The 14,026-nt window shown below is 38.8% G+C and overlaps 1 protein-coding gene across 1 annotated transcript in view; it reads right to left on the bottom strand.

Annotated features, from left to right (window-relative positions):
- Positions 1-1,406: 1,406 nt before the first annotated feature.
- Positions 1,407-14,026, bottom strand: part of MPHOSPH9 (M-phase phosphoprotein 9) — a 51,800-nt gene continuing 39,180 nt past the window's right edge. The window contains exons 18-24 of the mRNA XM_075996494.1: positions 13,094-13,269; positions 11,547-11,693; positions 10,612-10,732; positions 9,717-9,820; positions 8,751-8,998; positions 8,371-8,439; positions 1,407-5,586 (exon numbers count right to left, since the gene is read on the bottom strand). Of these exons, the coding sequence (XP_075852609.1) occupies positions 5,485-5,586; positions 8,371-8,439; positions 8,751-8,998; positions 9,717-9,820; positions 10,612-10,732; positions 11,547-11,693; positions 13,094-13,269 (967 nt within the window). The 3' untranslated portion in view covers positions 1,407-5,484. The remainder of the gene's footprint in view (positions 5,587-8,370; positions 8,440-8,750; positions 8,999-9,716; positions 9,821-10,611; positions 10,733-11,546; positions 11,694-13,093; positions 13,270-14,026) is intronic.

Genomic DNA, 14,026 nt, shown 5'->3' with positions numbered 1-14,026 from the left:
GGCGCGGCCGTGCCCCGCGCGCCCCAGCGGCCGCTGCTGCCCGCGCGCGCCGGGCCCGCCTCGCATTCCCTCAGTGGCGGCGGCGGCGCCTCCTCAGGCCGCGCGGGGGACGGCGCGGCGGGGGCGCGTCCCTGCCGAGCCCGGCCCGGCCCCGCCGCCTCCGCCGGAAGAAACCTCTCCGACTCGGGCGGCCCGGCCGGCGCCTCGCCCTCCTCGCGGCGTGCCGGGCGCTGCCGTGCGGGCGCCCGCGAGTCCTCAGGCCCGGGCCCGACCCCGGGCGGGAGGGGGCGCCGCCGCGCGGGTCCCGCCGGGACCTCCTGGCCCCGCGCCCTCGGCCTGTTTGTGAGCACGCCGGTGAATCTCCCAGAGGAGCCGAGTGCACTTGCAACGAGTAGACTTGCGGTAACTGTGGCTCTTAAATAGCTCCATTTCTCACAAATTTAGTTTCTTAGGAGTAAAATGATTCCAGGGGAACAGACTGCAGTAAGGCGTGTGGAATATTGCGGCCGAGCCAAAGGCAGTTAACTGAAGCCCAGCCACGGACGAGGGATTTAGAGAAATAGGCATCAAGGAGTTCTTTCCTCGGGACACCACATATGCTGTGGGCTGAGAATGAAAATGCTCGTTGGTCAGCAGGAGCGGCAGTAGTAACAACAGCAGGTATGCAGGAAGCTCTAGTCAGACCTCAAGAGTACTGGAGGTTCAGAAATTGCTCCACCTTGATGTTCCATCGTGATAGGACTCACCAATTGGAAAGTTAAAAGACCAAGAGAGTACTTGGTGAAATTTCAAAGAAAACGTCAAGCGTTTTATTTAGTTTGAGCAAGGATGGACTTGTTTGCAAACATCTGAAGCCATGGCACTAAACAGGGCACACCTAAAACCTAGCGATAGTCAACCCATCACTGAGTATCCCCTTATATGGTGGAGGAGACATGGGTGCTTCTCCGGGAAGGACCAGGGCACGCTCAAGTTAAAACGGCCCAAGATGACTTCAGATGAAGCCAGGGAGGGCAAAACCACAAAAGCCTGTTCGTCTCCTTAAGATACTGTCAGAACTGGAGACTGAATGGCCCAGGAAAGCCATCATTACATGACTTGCCTCACACTGCCGGTCTTACGATGACCACACCAAGAGGCAAGTGAAGGTGCCCATCACATACTGATCCCTCAGCTCCTTCCCTCCAAGAGGTGCCCTGAGCTCCATACAGATACCCAGAGTGAGGCCCTCCAAGCCAGTAGGAACAGAGCACCTGGATGGCGCTCCAGGGTATCACTGTAACCCTGCAATGAGTGTCCCCTGTCCACATAACTCCAAGGACTTATAATACGTGGGAGTCAACACCACTAAAAACCAGATCTCACAGCTAGCCAGCATGAATAAATACATTAAAACCGCAGGACAGTTCATAGCCACAAATGTTTATTGAGCGCCTATATGCAAGAAAAATATGGTCCCTGCTCTCATGGAGCTTACAATTTCATCACTCCAGTATCTGACTAGATTAAAAAACAACTGCAACAAGCACTTGTCTTTTGTCTAACCACCAGCAGCACTACATGAAGCAATTTTTCACATTACTGGTCACTGTTACAGTGAAATCGTTAAATGGGAGTAAAATCATCTCTGAAATCTGTAGTCATAATGATGTGGTATATAATGTCCAGCAAATGTACATTTATGGCTTGATTCCTCATATCTGAGGGGTCTGTTGAAATAAAGCACAAATTGGACAGAAAAGGCTTAGTAATACGGGTCCTAAAAATACCAGTGTAGTTTATTTTCAAACTGCCACAGAGCTCTTAGCAGGGCAAGAAATTATTTCCAGCAAAATTTGTGCAATATGCTCGGTTTACTCAGACCTGTAAATCTCATAACCATACATGGTCACTCACAACAGGTAAATATGATTTACCTTTATGATTCCTAAAAGGCTCCGGGTGTGCATTTTTTAAAGCTTCTTAAAGACTCACAGCACAAATGGCACGTTAATATTTAGTGAAAACTTTTGAGACAGCTAAAAATTAAAGTGACAGCAGTGTCTAATTTTACAACATATATAGGTACAAGGTTCAGAATTCAAACAGCATTCAGCAAAGCACCTGGCTTTCCTGGGTTGAAAAGGGTAACACTCTCTGGCTGGTTAGCAAACTCTGAATCACAGTCTTTACATACATTTCACACCCAGTGGCAGGCACTTCTTTCACATGGTTTCTCAGGCCATCATCACCTTTCGATGTCTACTCATGGAACATTTGAAGGAGCAATTATTTTGATTATACTAGCAATAACTTTTGGGAAAATAGCCTATTACTCAACTTCCAAATCACCAATTTTATTAAAATCAAAGTGCCCTCTGAATTTATACTCAATAAGCTATCAATTTTATTTTCAGTCATTTAAAAAAGTCCAAGAGGGACACGCATTTAAACTCCAAGAAAGCTCATATTTTTTGCAAAGGGTGGAAAGAACATCTTAGACCACCTAATAGAAACATCAACCCAAGGCAGTTTTTAGGTCAGTTGCTTGGGACACAATCTACTTTTCTATTTTAAAAAGTATGCTACCTCGAAAGCCTACTTAACTCAGAATGAATGTGAAATGCACTATTTATTGAGCACTTACTAAGCACCACTTTAATCTCCCTTAATGAAAGTTTTCTTATCATTTCATCTTATCATTTACAGGACATGACCCAGGTCTGACTGGCTCCAAGTCCTTCCTCCCATCCCCTGCCCAGCTGTGCACAGCCCTAGTGCCGCCCATGCTGTGCCCACATCTGCTGTGGCTGCGGTTGGAAAGGGCCTTTTCCACATCTCAGGAGTTGCTCCTGCAAACACAGGCTTTGAGAGAGAATGGAGGGGGGCAGATCTGGGCATTAGGAGAAAGTTCACTTTCTACTTGTATTTAAAAAGGCACTTCCCAGAAGTGGAAGATTCACTTAGGTTTTTGTACTAACTGCAACACAGCTGCAACCAACAATAAAAATAGTTTAACTCCCTGGGATAATAGATGCTATTTAAGATTTCTACCTTTCCTACTTTTAGGTTGTGTTTCAGTTGATTGTTCATAAGATAAGCATTACCCTTAAAGGGAAAGACAGCTGAAAGAGTTTCCTTGGTTTCCCTCTTCACAGCTATGAAGAAAAAATCTAAAATATTTTTTTTTAAATAAGTGACTGATAGTTCCAATCTATGACACACTTCAAATATCAAAGCATATGCTTACTAAAAGAAAGGCGCAGAAGATGTTTTGATGGAACTTAACATCTTTTTTTTGGAATAAGCCAATATAGGCTACTAAGAAGATAATTCATTGGCAAGATAAAACTATCATCTCTTCTGAAATGGCAATTTCTTTCTTCTTGAAAACGTAGTAGACTATAGCATAGGACAGTAATAGGGAACAAGGAAACATCCTAACCACTTTCAAGTTAGTTTTTAATGTCATATCTAGGAACATATTAAAGGAATATCACCAGTATAAGTGATAATATCACTACTATCAATCCCCTTAGTAGGTCTTGACACCAGCTGTACTGGAGCTTGATTAAAATGAATTTTTAAGTTTTTTTTAAAGGCAAAAAAAAGTCAAGAATAGCAAGGCGTTGTGGTTTGTGCCTGTAATTCCAGCACTTTAGGAGGCCAAGGTGGGAGGATTGCTCGAGGCCAGGAGTTTGAGGCCAGCCTGGGCAACATAGCAAGATCCTGTCTCTACAAAAATAAAAAAAAATTAGCTGGCGTGGTGGTGAGAGCCTGTAGTCTTAGCTACTCAAGAGGCTGAGGCAGAAGGATCAATTGAGCCCAGGAATTGGAGGCTACAGTGAGCTGTGATCATGTCACTGCACTCCAGCCTGGGATACAGAGCAAAACGCTGTCTCAAAAAAAAAAAAAAAAAAAAAAAAAAAAAAAAAAAAATCAAGAATAAAGGCACTTGATTCTGTTGGTAAATAATTTTGATTAGCCTGAAGTCTTCAACTAAGAAGTTGGGAGCAGAGGTTCAATGGGTACTGTCAGGCAGGTCCCCTCTTTGCTGAGAGGGGAGTAGGACTGTGGACCCCAGGCCTGCTGACCAGCCAGGTGAGGTTGGGTGAAGGATGCCCAAAGCTCATTTGAGATCCTGCTTGAAGGCATACATGCACACTAATAGAAAAGCTGGGATGGCTTGGTTCATTGTAACTACATAGTAAGAGCCACATCAGGAGAAAAAGCTCAAAAGCAAACCAAAATGTAAAACCTGAGCATGTTCAGGGAGAATCAACTCAAAGTTTGGATGAGTCTGTTTATTAACACGTGCCCAGCAGGAGTATGTGGGGCACCGGGTTCTGACCAGCCAGCAAAAGTGGGTGGATAAACAGCCAGCACTAAACCACCAACCCCAACTCCTGTGCTCCTGCATCACAGCAGAGCCTGCTGTCCTTGCACTGTCTCTGAGTCCAGCAGGTACTGTGCAGGCAAGGGGCTGGAGCCCTCCGCAAGGCCAAGGCAGCAGGTTCTATCCAGATGCATTCCCTGTCCATGAACCTGTGGAGTAAACTGCTCTGATCTAAAGCTATGTTCTTACAGCACCTACTGTGGAAATTATTTTCCTTTTTGGCAGGGGTGGAGAAGGTTGGAGAGGGGTGAAAACTTCCAGATGACAATTCTGACAGCTGAAGACATGGACACTAAGGAAACCAGGGCTACTCTCTTAAGCCCTCACTGGGTGGTGGCTTACACTTGATCCAGGGTTTATCTATCCATTTACTGTCCAGGGTACAACACAAGTTACATGCAGAATTATGGGCAGAGAGCTACAGCTCTCTGTTTAACTTTTACAGAAAATACTGCATATTAGACAAAATTAGAGAATTATATCCTCTCATTTTTTTTCTCTCCTTACAAAGTTTAAGGAAAACAAAATGGGTTATATTCATGTAGTTTTCAGAACTTTCCAGTAATCCATTATTACTATTCTGATATTTACTTCAAGATATGTTTCAAACAGGAATTGTATTATTTTTTAAAAACCTCAACACAACTGAAATCCAAGATATGCTGTAACTGTTTCTGTATTCAGCATGTATTGGACTAGCATTATGGAAGCTGTTCAGCTTTATTTTTAAAAATTGAATCATATTTACAATGTAGAACAAGTTTATAAAATTGGTGTGCAAAGTTAATCTTAAAAGGATAACACTATTTGTTTAGAAACAAGCTGCCTCCTGTTTAAATTTCCTTAATTCTTAATATAAATTGGAGACATATACTATTTTAAAATAATACTTTTTAGATAGTAAAATATACAAGAGATTCCTGAGCATAACAAAAATATCTTGAAAATATGTGGCCATTTGAAGTATAAAATAGCAAGTGTAAGAATAGCATGATTGTAAAACTACTGTTGGAAGGCTTATAAACAGTACAAAATAGTTTGCCTTTTCTGAGTGCATAATTATACATTAGTGCAAACAAAAATGTCTCAAAATTTAATGGCTACAAATCTCAAAGATTTGCAGAGGTGCGCAAAACATGAAATTTCTTTAGTGTCATGCGAACGGAACCCAGTTCCCGATTAATCATTTCCAAACGATCTTCCAAGGCTTCCTAGGTGAAAACAATCGAAAAAGTTTAATTAGACTTGTCTATCAAGTTCCGTGGTTCTATAATTACCACTAAATTAACTTTCCTTTTAGCAAAAGAACAAGTACAAACATTAAAATTACAGAGAGTTACTTTGCTTTCTACATAAATAATCTTATCATTTATATTGTTTCTTTTAAACTGAACAGAATGAATCAGCTTTTCAACCATTCAAGATAACTGCTGTACTTTGAAATATTCTCAATATATTTGGCACATCGAGTATATGGAAATTCTAGTAAGACCAATACAACCAACTGGAAGGGGATAATTCTTTGGCTCCATTGAACTAAGAACAGTACAAGAGGAACCTAGGAGGTGCTTCAACATTTCACAAGAAATGGACACATCTGATCAGTGCTGTATCCCACACACACAGATCAAGTAACTCTCTTCTGAACAAAATTTCCAAGCAAAAGAAAAAAAACACTACAGGATACTTTTCCAAAACAACAGATTACACAATGAATATAACTGCTATTATAAAATAAATACTATTACTGTTAAATAAGTAGTACCTAGAATATATACCATTTTGGATAGTTTGAGTATTAACTCCAATGAAATCCTTAAATAATTTTTTTTTTCTTTTTCTTTTTCGTTTTTTTTTTGAGACAGGGTCTCGCTCCGTTGCCTGGGTACAATGGTGTCATTATAGCTCACTGTGACCTTAAACTCCTCAAGAGATCCTCCTGCCTCAGCCTCCCAAGTAGCTGGGACTATGGGTACATGCCATCACGCCTAGCTAATATATATATTTTTTGTAGAGACGGATCTCGCTTGGCTGCTCAAGCTGGTCTCTAACTCCTAGCCTAGAGTAATCCTCCTTTTGCCTTGGCCCCCAAAGTGTTGGAATTACAGGTGTGAGCCACCACACTGGCTAAAACTTAAAACTTTTAAAATTATATCAGGATTCATTATACAATATTTAGAATCTAGAATATGTAGATGACAGATGAGCAAAAAGAAATAATCCCTGTTCCTCTTTGCTATTTTTTCTGCATACATGTACATCATTTTTAAAAAGATAAAACAGAATCACGCTATTTCAAACTATTTTTTCAATTGAACTTGTCATGTTATGAAATCCTTCTACAATATCCTTTTAAATTAATGTACAATATTCTATGCAGATGTAACATATCTAACCAAGAATCTTTTAGTAAAAACTTGGGTTGCTTCTAATTTTAAATATCATAAATAAGGCTACAATAAATTTCTTAATTTTGCACATGTATCTATATGTCAAGCTGTACTCCAGAAAGTCTGACAATTTCTACTTCCACTTGTAGTGTATGAGAATAAGTTTTTCTGCATTCTGAGAACTTTTTTGCCCAGTTTTACTTTGTCACTTATGAATCACATACAACTGGCTTCAGCTCCTTGTTGCTGCCATGTATATTCTTATTAGATTGAAACAGCTCTGTCATACATGAACAGAATACCCTTTAAGTATTATTTTAATAGCCAGAAAGAACTTATACTATTCATTGTATAAAAATATGTTAAGTAGGCTGGGCACAATGGTTCAAGCCTGTAATCCTAGTACTTTGGGAGGCTGAGGCGGAAGGATTGCTTGAGGCCAGGAGTTGGAAGTTGCAGTGAGCTGTGATAATAGCACTGCACTGCAGCCCAGGCAACAGAGCAAGACCCTGCCTCTACAAAATAGAAAAATTAGCCAGGCGTGGTGGTATGCACCCATAGTCCCAGCTACTAGGGAGGCTGAGACAGGTGAATTGTTTGAGCCCAGGAATTTGAGTTGCTGCAGTGAGCTATGATTGTGCCACTGCACTCCAGCCCTGGTGACAGCAAGAACCTCTCTCAAAAAATAAATAAAAAACTTGGGTTTTATTTAAAATATATATATATTTTATACAAATATTTCTGATTGATTTAGAATCAGTAAGTTTTCCTTCTGTTTCTCTAGTAAACTATTTTAAGAAGAATTTCATGTGTTAACTGAGTCTTATAAATTAATGACTAAAAATTTTCAGAACAAAAATGATAAAAAGGCAAAGTCAGAGAAAAAGAGAAGTTATAGGTACAGGCCCTAGGAAAAGACCTTTGCTGTTTTCTCGCATCTTTCCACAGATCAATCTGAAAATGAACTTTTACTGAAGGCACTCAAAAGCCAAAACATGCAGTTATGTAAGAGATTCATACTTGCTGTTATGTTCAAAATGTTAGTAGAAGATTTAAAATGCCCCATGGTTTCATTCATTTTAATTCTCTTTGAAAAGCAACTAAAAAAAATGCATAAGGGCCACATCAGCTGCACCACCTCCTGCTTGATAATGGAATCACAGCTCTCTTTAAAACTGCAGCTATTTCAGCTGCAGAGTGCAACTGTTATACATGTTTACTTAATGGAAAGGGGTTCAGAAATAAATTAGATTTTGGGGGAGGAATCACACAAAAAGAGAGACATAATGTAGGAGCATTAACTTAATGTAAAATCTGTCAAAAAGCATATTGACATTTGCTCCCAAGTTAGTTTCCTGAAAATATAATGGCATGAATGCCTTTTTCTTTAAGTCTAAAGGTAAAACTAGTTTTTATTCCTGAAAGCTAGCTTGTAGTTTTAAAATTGCTATAATCACCAAAAACTTCCTATACAGGCTAAACATTTTGACTGCTGCTTCAATGTGTTTAATTCTCATTGTGCCATGAGTTTAAAAACTCCTCTTAGATAAAAGGAGCACTGACTGGCATCAAGCCTTGAAGCGGAGTTAAGCTAAGACGATGCACCTGATTTAATCTTGTCTGTAAAGTGATTCGTCCTCCAGGAGAAGGCATCCGGCTTAGAGCTGCCTCAATCTGTTAACACACAAAAAAAACGTTTAAATGAAATTAGAAGAATTCAACTTATTGGCAGGGAGGTTTATCACACAGAATGGAAAGAAAAGATATCAGCCTAGTATTTTCTTGTCCATTTTCTCTTAACATAATTTCCCTCTGTCAAATAGTAACGACTGCATGGCTCAGATACGTTTCTAGGGCAGCTTTGGTACGGTACCCCATCATGGATTTCCTGAGGAAGTTCTGACTCAATAATTCCCTTCTGACTAGCCCTTAGACATAAACTTTAAGTTCAGGAAAAAAGGGGTTTTTTATATTTTTGTTTTTACCTGGTCCTTTTCTTTTGTAAGTTCATCAAAAAATCGTTCCGTTTCAGCTAAGGTCCTAATTTTTGCTGTATATTCAAAATCATTACCCTGTGGTGTTACTGAAACAGGCTTACACTGTTCATAGCTAACTGATTTATTCTTCTCCCAGGCTGGTCTCACAGATACTTTCTTCATTTCATTTGGCAACGGTTCGGGGCAAGAGCTATGATTAACATGGTTGTCGGTAGCTTTTTCTGAATATTTTTTTTCTGTCAGAAAGGAAAGAAACTTCTTATATTTCTTATCAATTTTTCCAATAGATTGCATACATATTAAATATGCTGCCCAACTTCACTTCCTGGAAGTGGCTGCTATATAGCCCAAACAAGTAATGAAAAGAGATGCAATAATCAAGCATGTTCATTCGGTGCTTTTTCTCCAAAAAATTCTAAAATCTTTTCCCTCAGTTTGACAATCCTCACAACTTCCTTAAATGAACTTAAGCAAACTTTATGTAAACATAAATGAACTTTAAGTAAACTTAAAAAAAGTTTAAAAACTAAACAACATATAACATTAAGTGGACATATACCAACACTAAATAGTTTTAAGGGCCTATCCAAGTAATTTCATGTACATTGTCTTATAACTTTATTCCAAACTTAAAATATAAATGAGAAAAAAATTACCCAAAGCCTAAGCTGCATATAAATTATTGAGTATAAAAGTAAAGAATAACTGAACATATAGTATGGCTCTGGTAATTAAACATTAACATTCCCCGTAACTCAGTTTCCAAACTTTTCAATGAGCATAACAACATTGACATAACAATATGAAGCATCGTGAATGCTTATTTTTAGAGGCCCTTAAATAGAAAAATATTTTAAGTACAGGATATTGTAAGATAATATTTAGAACCTTCAGAGATACCAGAATCTCAAAAAATGACTAAAACCGTAACTAATAATTTTTTGGAAAAGATACCTTCCGGGTCATCTAGAGGAAGAAACTGGAGTTGTTTTCTTGGATTGGTACGTTGTAATGTCGACACAGGAACAGTATCTAAATCATCCAAAAGTATATCAAATCTATTGAATGAAGCAAGTTACTTGTGAGAAAAAAAAAATGTTAACTGATTTTTCCCTATCTCCACTAGAAAAATGAGCTGGCATCCAGTTAACTCATATATTTACATATTTTAAGGAAAGTTGGTTACATAATTTTCTAGAACTGAAATTTCATTTCTATTATCTAATACAAAATTGTATTTACATACTAAAGACTTAAAGCACTTACCCATACATTATCTCATTTGATCTTTATTACCACCTTATAGAATAAGCAGGGCAGGTATTATTATCCCCGTTTTACAGAAGAGTAAACTGAGGTTCGATGTGCTTAAGTGATCTCTCTTAGAGCCTGGTGGAGTTGGGTCTAGAACCAGGAAGCAACATTTTTCCCACCACACCATACGTTGCTGCCCACACTTGAGAGAGGACAATTTCCTCAAGAGCATGAGCAAACATGAGTTTAGTGCCAGAGCCAGACCAGTACAGCCTGCTCTCTTGTATGAATACAAGTGGCTCAAAGTTTCCCTGCATCACAAACCTTTCCAGGAAAACAAAGAACTAACATTCTACATCCAAAAGCTGGATAGGGTCCTGAAGTGGTCTTTAAAATGTAGTAGTAGCAAGTTTACATCATTAAAAACTGTTTTCACGTATTGTAGCACTTTATTTGTAGTATGACATTCATTTAGATATTTAATTGACTTAAATCCACAGAGTTCCATTGACAATTGAAAAATTAGTGATAGGTAGCAGCATAAGTCAACATTTTAAAGTTTATATAGTTTATTCTACAATTTTAAAGAACTTACCTAATTGGACTGTTTTCATTTTTGCTAAGTAGATGACTAAATCCTGGAGACAAATTTTCTTTAGGGGATCGCTTTGGACTATAAGCCACAGTCACTGGTGTTAACATAATCTCTCTCTTTGCTATAGAGGAAAACAAAGAGGAAATATTCTTTTTCTTCTATTGTTATACTGGCAGAAATAGTTTCTTTTTCAGTAGAGTACTTTTTTCTAATTTTGAAAAGAATAAATATAATTTTATTGTAAAACTTTGAGAGATGCATGTATAAAATAAAAAATAATTCATAATCCTAACATCTAAAGGTAACTACTGTTAACATTTCAGTATATCAGACTGTAGTTTCAACACTCTGACTCAAAACTGGTTTTTCAGGATTTTAGAAGTCGACTGGAAATAAGATGGAAACACCAGTGCAGTAGTGAACATACCTATAACACAGTGTCAGAATCTCCTCAGCTGGTGCAAAAAAATGGAAATTCAGGACACAGAAATTCAATGCTTAAACTTTAGAACCAAAACTGTAATTGGCTAAAGGAAAAAAGTGACTATCCTGTTTATATATATATTATTCAAGGGGGGGGAGGAAGGTGATTAATGCTGAGTTCTTGAGGTTAAATACATCAGAAGAGCCTTCTCCTTTCAGACTATTTTGAATTAACGTTCACTTAGACAGCAGTCTACTATCTCAAAAACTTTGAACATCAGTTGCAAACAATTTATTGGACACAATAAAAAAATTTCACTTTAATAAACTTTTTTTCAGTTATATTCGTAATATCAGGCAATTTTACTTATCGCATAAGATCATATTTAGGGATCCTGTGTTCAGAGTACTCTAGTAGGTGCTAAGAAAAGTACGAGAAACAGGAAACAAACAGTGTGCACAGCTCGGATGTCACTCTCTTGAGCCCAAGAGGTATACCATCTAACTCTTACTTGGAGTGCTTGATTTACGATTTGAAGGTGGTAAAGAGGATGATCTCTGTGAAGCAGAATTAAGTCTCTTTTGTCTCTGTTGGGCACATTTTTCTGGGGAACGACTTGCATTGACTGAAGTTTCAGTTTGCCGAGGATTCACTAATTCTGTACCAGATAAAGGGGAAAAAATATTACAACAAGCCTAAGCTTCACTTACCTGGCTTATTAATAAATAGATTCAGCTTTTTGTCACTCCAAGTTATCCATTTTCTAAGGATTTGAGCAGTTTTTAGCTGATTCCCATAAAGTGATTAGAAAAGTATAAACTTCTAGAAATGGGAGTGAAAATGTTATTATTCTGAGATCAGCATTGTTTAGTAGATCTAAATGTTATGTGCACTGAACCACTAGCCTCTTGTGGCTATTGAGCACTTAAACTGTACCTAGTGGAACTGAGGAACTAAATTTTTAGCTGGGCTGGGCGAGGTGGCTCACACCTGTAAATCCTAGCACTCTGAGAGGCCAAGGTGGGAGGATTGCTCAAGGTCAGGAGTTCAAAACCAGCCTGAGCAAGAGCAAGACGCCGTTTCCACTAAAAATAGAAAGAAATTAATTGGCCAACTAAAAATATATAGAAAAAATTAACTGAGCATGGTGGCACATGCCTGTAGTCTCCCAGCTACTTGGGAGGCTGAGGCAGGAGGATTGCTTGAGCCCAGGAATTTGAGGTTGCTGTGAGCTAGGCTGATGCCACAGCACTCTAGCCTGGGCAACAAAGTGAGACTCTGTCTCAATCAATCAATCAAGGGTGACACCACACAAGGCCCTCAGCCTTGGTACTGCTCAAAGCATCTCTTGTCACCATCTAGGGTACAATGACCTTCTGCAAATGTACCACATTATAAAAAATGCTTGATGTAGAAAAACATGGGAGTTTCTGATGAATTTGTTTGGATCCCTGTTTACAACTGGCATTCAAGGTGATTTTTCAAAAGAGTTTATTTTTAGAAAGCAGGTTACTAATTTATTTACTAGGAAATGCAACACCAAAGATGTCAATGGCATGACTAATGGGTTTGAACAAGTAAGCACAGTAGACAGTAAAAGGAGAGAAAAATACTATTGATCTAGACCTCTGGAAAAACACAGAATTAAAGAAATTTCTTATCTACAGATGCTCAGTAACCAACAAAGGGAAGAATAAGAAATGTTACATCTCACCTCATGAATACCAAACATCTGTCACAACATTGATGTGTGCAAGACAAACTGGCAGAGAAATTTTTCAAATATCCTTAAGAATGCCAGGTAAGCCTTTTTATTATTCAAAATTTAAGATGCAATTAGCTTAGTATGAAAGCTACGTGTTATGCCAGAACTGTGATAAGCTATTAACTAGGGATTTGATTATCTATGGAGCTGAAGCAATAGTCAAATAAATTAAACTTTTAATTTCATTACCTGAGAAATTTAATTTCAAAGAAGGTAATATAAATGAGAGGAAGGGAAGATATCTCTAAAATAAGGAAATGGGGGGGGAATAAAATAAGGAAATAAATACTCACTATTTGAGGTATCCTCTTTCTCTGTTTGTGTCCCCCAATTTTTAAATATTTTTTCTTCATCAAGTTCTTTTAAAGCTTTCATGATCGGTATGTCTGAAGTCTCTCTTTGGTTTTTCATCAATAAGCTTGTTGGTGAACTTTCAGGTGAAGAATCCTTTTCTGGAGGGGAATGGTACCTTAAATAATAATCGTAAGACATACAGTGCTGCGGACTGCAAGTTGTGTGTCCCCCAAACACACATGCTGAAGCCCTAATCTTTAATGTGATGGTCTTCAGAGGCAGGGCCTTTTGGAGGTAATTAGGGTCACATGAGGCCATGAGGTGAAACCTCCACAATGGGATTAATGCCCTTGCAGAAAGAAGAGACGCAAGAGCTCTCTCTGCTCACACACCAAAGAAAGGCCATGTGAGGACATAAGAAGAGGGCCCTCACCAAGAACTCAGCCAATGTCGGCACGCTGATCTTGCACTTCTAGCCTTCAGAATGGGATAAATAAACATTAGTTTAAGCCACACAGTCTATGGTGATTTGTCAAGCAGCCTAAGCTAAGACACACGGTTTATTGGGATTGTTAGGGGAATAACAGGAGAATTGACAACTATACTCCACAATGAATATGTGTGCTTTACAATACAAATAAATTAAAATTGAACCTGCATACAGTGCTTTCTAATTCTTTTAACATCCTAGCACATACAAAAATAATGTATTTTCATGGCACCCTAGAGTGATGGCTGAGGTTGCTCACGGGCCTGGGCTATCCAAAGGGTGAGAGGATCAGCACCTCGTCCTCACTGCAAGCCTGGACTGTGCCAAAGAGCAGAGTTAGGGAGCTCTGCAGAGCAAAAGTGAAATATCCTAAAAGTACTACCCTTTCAAAGTAAAATAAAAATCAGGTTCTCAAAATGAAGACATTAAAGAACCAAAGAGA

This window comes from Microcebus murinus, chromosome 22 (assembly GCF_040939455.1).
Source record: "Microcebus murinus isolate Inina chromosome 22, M.murinus_Inina_mat1.0, whole genome shotgun sequence".
Classification (NCBI taxonomy): Eukaryota; Metazoa; Chordata; class Mammalia; order Primates; family Cheirogaleidae; genus Microcebus; species Microcebus murinus.
This window is presented reverse-complemented; position numbering and strand designations above follow the sequence as displayed.